We start from the raw sequence: 5000 nt of genomic DNA on the forward strand, positions 1-5000 counted from the left end.
ACGGGTCACCTAAAAGAGAAGGGCTATAGCTACCAACGACTAGCTAAATGTAGCATTAGAAAGAAAATCTTATTATTGGAAGTTAAAAGATGTGCGGTTATACATATATTTTAGAAAAAGGTCTTTATACTTTTCATCAATAAAGTTTTGGTCTCTTACCGTACATGGACGAGGCTTTGCATAACGGATGTAAATATCGTTTTCTGTTATCATATAACTGATGTTTCCTAAAAAATTCTTTGTGGAAACATCACGTCTCACATTAGTGCACCCTTCATAAGAGGAGCGTTTCCTGCCACTCCTTAGTAAGAAAGGCCAATAAATAAAATAATCCAGATGGTCAGATTAGCTGATAAGGCGGGCGTGAAATACTGTTGATCTAGCATACAAAAATCATCTTCGATCTCGCAAACGAGTGTCGTGAAGTTAACTAACAGCTTAGAATAGTTATGACTTTAACCAACATCATGATTCGAACGAGTGAGATGCATCTGATCAACAGCATACCCATGACCAACAAAATTGCAAAATTTTGACCTATCATCTAAGAACTTAATGAAATGCCTTCTCTTTAACCAACACCATAATCGAATGTGAAATGGTGACTTTTTAACCAGCAGATTTATATGACATTGAATCACTTGTCAACACCGCGGTAATTGCACGCTCTAACACACATTAATATAAAATGCTTCTCTTCGATCGAAAATGTGGTAAAATATCGACTTAATAAAATGAGATTGACTCTACATCCAACCTAGTAGAATACTAACTAATTAACAAATTAGTGAGGAAAGACTCAATATTCAACCAATGTAATAAAAATACAACTTCATTAATATCATTCTGCTCCAGAAGTAAAAGAAAAATCGTTTCCGAATTAAATTAGCATGTCAGAATATCAGAATTTTCACTGGTGTTAATATCCACAATCTTGTAATGCCAAAACACGTAAAATAATCATTCATTTTAGAATTTGATATCTTTGTCGGTAATAAGCTAGTTAGGTTACAGTTACAATAAACGTCAGAAGAGGACGCGGTAGATCAAGAGAAACGTGGCTGATGACAATTTCAGGAAGTTGGATCTGAGAATTGGGTTGAGCTCAGAGAAGTGGCACAGGAAAGAGATATATGGGATGAACTTATTGAGGGCCTATACATCCCGTGGGTGCCAGAGGATTAAGATAAGATAAGATGTAAGTTGATAAAAAAAAAAAACGGATTTCCCAGAGGAAAATCCATTAGTAATCATCTTTTATGACATACAGTGAGAACACCTGTTTCTGTTTGAAGTTTGGTCACCTTGAGGGGCGCTTTAAGTCTTCTTTTAGCATTTGAGCCTTTCGTCTTACTATAGTAATTGTTACCAGGGTAAGGTAACCACGTTTTAAAGCACAGACCAATACTACGGGAGCCGTATGCCCTTTTCTCGTTCAGAAACCAAGAAAGCAAGAAAATGGAAAAAAAGGAAATAAGTGTGGCTAGATCCCGAAGGAAGCTATTTGTCTTTCAACATTATTAGGGAAGAAGGATTGTAAGAGGAAGGGAAAACAGAAGCAGATAAAGAACTCCAAACCTAGCTGCAGAGACAGAAAAATAGTGGTTGGGCTCTCTCATCCTACGAGGATAAATGATATCTCGCTCCCTCCCAGCCAGTCGGCGTCAATGACCTTAGATGTCAGGATGCCAGATAACTCATAATCAATCAATCAATCCCTCACGGCCATTAGAAATTCAATGTAAAAAAAATAGGCATCAGCTTCTCACTCGAAAACAAATAAAATTCAAAGGGAAGAGTTATTGTACGTTTAACTCTGTAAAAATATATTGTGAACGAGGTATAAAATCATTCTTTGTCAATTTTCTTACAAATGTAACACTTATAATAGTACAAATTTATCAAGGTACACATTAATTTTATCTAATGCTATTAGTCATTCATCCGACCGGAAAAGTGAATTGAATAAGGGTAAGCTGTTTTTTGTAAACTTCGTCATAACAGATGGGATAATAAACGCTAAAGATAAAAATTAAAACTTGTTAGATTTGAAAATAATGAATATATATATTGTTTTCATGGTTTTTTTCGTTCCTCTGATAATCTACGTTTGTTCATGCATACATAAACAGTCCTGTTTATTTTCTTTGGAGTCTCATTTTTTCCTATAATTGTGTTTTGCTTCCATTTGAATTAAATCTCTCTCTCTCTCTCTCTCTCTCTCTCTCTCTCTCTCTCTCTCTCTCTCTCTCTCTCTCTCTCTCTCTCTCTCTCTCTCTCTCTCTCTCTCTCTCTCTCTCTCATTGTACTTAATATTATTATTATTATTATTATTATTATTATTATTATTATTAGCCAAGCTACAACCCTTGTTGGAAAAGCAAGATGCTATGAGCCCAAGGGCTCCAACAGGGAAAAATAGCCCAGTGAGGAAAGGAAATAAGGAAATAAATAAATGATGAGAATAGATTAACAATATATCATTCTAAAAACTGGAACAGCGTGAAAACAGATATGTCCTATATAAACTATTAACGTCAAAAACAGATATGTCATATATAAAGTATAAAAAAGACTCATGTCAGCCTGGTCATTCCGAATATCAATTTACCAGAAATGAAAGTAAAAAAAAAAAAAAAAAAAAAATATTAAAAAAAAAAAAAAATTTCTATTGCCGGCAAATTAAAAACTGTCATTACGTGGGAAAGTGTCCGTAGGCTCCACCAACATTTTCATCAACACATCATATCCTGCGATGCGTCTTCCCAGCATTTCCTGCCCCACCTTCTGGCTTGAAATTACGGAAAAGAAATTAGGCCTGACGGAGATGGCTTTATTATTCTTTTAGTTTTAAGTTTCCTCTTTTAGGTTCTTTGAAAAATAATTAATTTCTTTCTTTGCGTGGTGCAGTGACTTCCAGTTTTGAATCATGTTTTACGTAAGATGAGAGCCAAAGGAATTCACGGAAACAAGAATTATAGTCAACGTTGGTTTCTCTTTCAAGTTAAGAAAACATTTGTCATTGTTAACACTCGACCCTTCACAAATAAATTCTATTATGTTAAAGAAGGATGATATGCTAGTCATACGCTTGGATACAGGAAAAGCAATGAAATTATATAATCTTTATAACATTCATGGTTTGTTAATATACATTTTACAAATATTACATTCTTATGAAAATATAATAGAACACTGTTGGTATAAATATAAGATTTTATGCTCGGAAGTAGGCATATAAATTAGTGACAGAACAATTTTATATATCACAAAGCCGCAATTGCACAATAAACGACGTAATTACAAACATTTTGGCTGAGCGATGACGAGGAATATTAACGTTACTATGCTAAGACGAGACCGTTACAACGGCCATAGCTGGGGATGAATTCGGAGAATCTGATGGACACGATCCTCGAAGGGCACTTCTGGGAACAGGGTGAGACCCGATGCTAATTCGACGTCTTTTACTCTGCTGGTGAACTTCAGAGCGAAATCTTCCAAGCTCTGCAAAAACATTACATTCATAAATAGAAGCTAATATTACAATAGCATGTATACAAAATTATTGTAATATTACATTACGGTAGAGAAAAACAAAATGAAATATTGTGTAGAGTTTCAAAACAACAAGACTATATGTACAGCTTTTCTTTCGGCTTTAAACTTAAAAGAATTATCTAAGATCTTAGGCTTTTAAGAATGAGATATATGTCCCATAGTATCTGAATAAGGTATGAACAATCTCCACTTTAGTATATGGACAAAAGATATTTTACAAGAGCTTTCTATGCCATTTCCAGATAATGGAACCAAAAACTGTTCTTTTGATTTCTGAAACAAAATGACTGTTAAATCCAGACTCAATTTGCTTAAAATTTCTTATTGCTAAAAACTTACCAAACAGTTGGTAATGGGTCGTTCTTGGTGAAAGATGAACGCCATACTGTCAAGCTGTTCCACGGGGCATTTGTTTAATGACGTCACTTCTTCCAGACACCGGGTCAGTACACAAAATAGGTCAGTCGGTACCGCTGGCATTTTGCTGTGAGAAAAAAAAGTCCATTACAGCGCAAACGAAGATGGAGGCTATATCGTTTTACATACAAAATATTAACACAATTCATTAGATGCTTCATTTTCTTAAGGAATGTCCATTGAGATAGAAAATCTTGTGCATTTTATAGAAAAAAAATAAACAAATACAGTAAACAAATAGAAGAATGGTGGTATTTAATCACAAAGAATATTATATACTCTGACTCACAAAAAAAAGAAAGGAAAGAAATATAAGAGGCGGTAGAAAATTCCAAAGCTTGGCAATAGATAGAAAGAAAGCTTCTCTACATTATAAATAGGTGAGTTACGAACCAACCTTTTTGGCATCCTTAGATTAACTTAATACAAAGTACCTGAAAGCAGTGAAGTTATCCGGATGGGAATTCGCGTCGTAATCGAAAATCAGACCGAGAACGAAGTTCAGGGATCCTTGGGACTCTATCCAAGAAGGGGCTAATGTATTTAGGAGTCCTTGCCATCGATCCCTGACATCCTGACTAACTGGAATGGTGTTGCTGATCAGATGAGACGTTTCCCAGCCCTCTGTGTGATTTCTGCTGAAAGCTGAGGATATTAAAAAGAAGACATGAGCTCAATTATCAGTGACCCTGGTAGTTGTGACACTCGACAACTCATGATTAATCTATTGTTAAAAATCACAGAGATAATATACCTAGAATTATTCCACCAGTCTGATGCAGTTACAGTGAAATCACTACTATGGTGTCATTAGTATCACTCTTGATTTCCCGAACATAATTTTATAAAGAATCAACTTATGGAAAGATAATCACGACAAACATGATGAAAAGCTTACCTGATGGGAATAACGGTAACATCGAGAAGTTCTGTCGCTTGAGCATATTATAAGCTGTGCAGGTAGGAGTAATATCAGTTGGTAACCTGGCGTCACTAGACCATCTAAAGCCATCTAGGCCATT

General features: G+C 35.1%; 1 protein-coding gene across 2 annotated transcripts in view; it reads right to left on the reverse strand.

The window, feature by feature from the left end:
• Nucleotides 1-3112: 3112 nt before the first annotated feature.
• The window catches only part of LOC137654551 (ectonucleotide pyrophosphatase/phosphodiesterase family member 1-like), a 43105-nt gene continuing 41217 nt past the window's right edge, over nt 3113-5000 (reverse strand). For both annotated transcript variants that reach the window (XM_068388279.1, XM_068388281.1), the window contains 4 exons: nt 4877-5000; nt 4413-4623; nt 3901-4045; nt 3113-3507 (listed from right to left, as the gene is read on the reverse strand). The exon at nt 4877-5000 is cut by the window's right edge and continues 74 nt beyond it. In XM_068388279.1, the coding sequence (XP_068244380.1) occupies nt 3364-3507; nt 3901-4045; nt 4413-4623; nt 4877-5000 (624 nt within the window). In that variant the 3' untranslated portion in view covers nt 3113-3363. The remainder of the gene's footprint in view (nt 3508-3900; nt 4046-4412; nt 4624-4876) is intronic.

This window comes from Palaemon carinicauda, chromosome 15 (genome assembly GCF_036898095.1).
Source record: "Palaemon carinicauda isolate YSFRI2023 chromosome 15, ASM3689809v2, whole genome shotgun sequence".
In the NCBI taxonomy this organism is placed as follows: domain Eukaryota; kingdom Metazoa; phylum Arthropoda; class Malacostraca; order Decapoda; family Palaemonidae; genus Palaemon; species Palaemon carinicauda.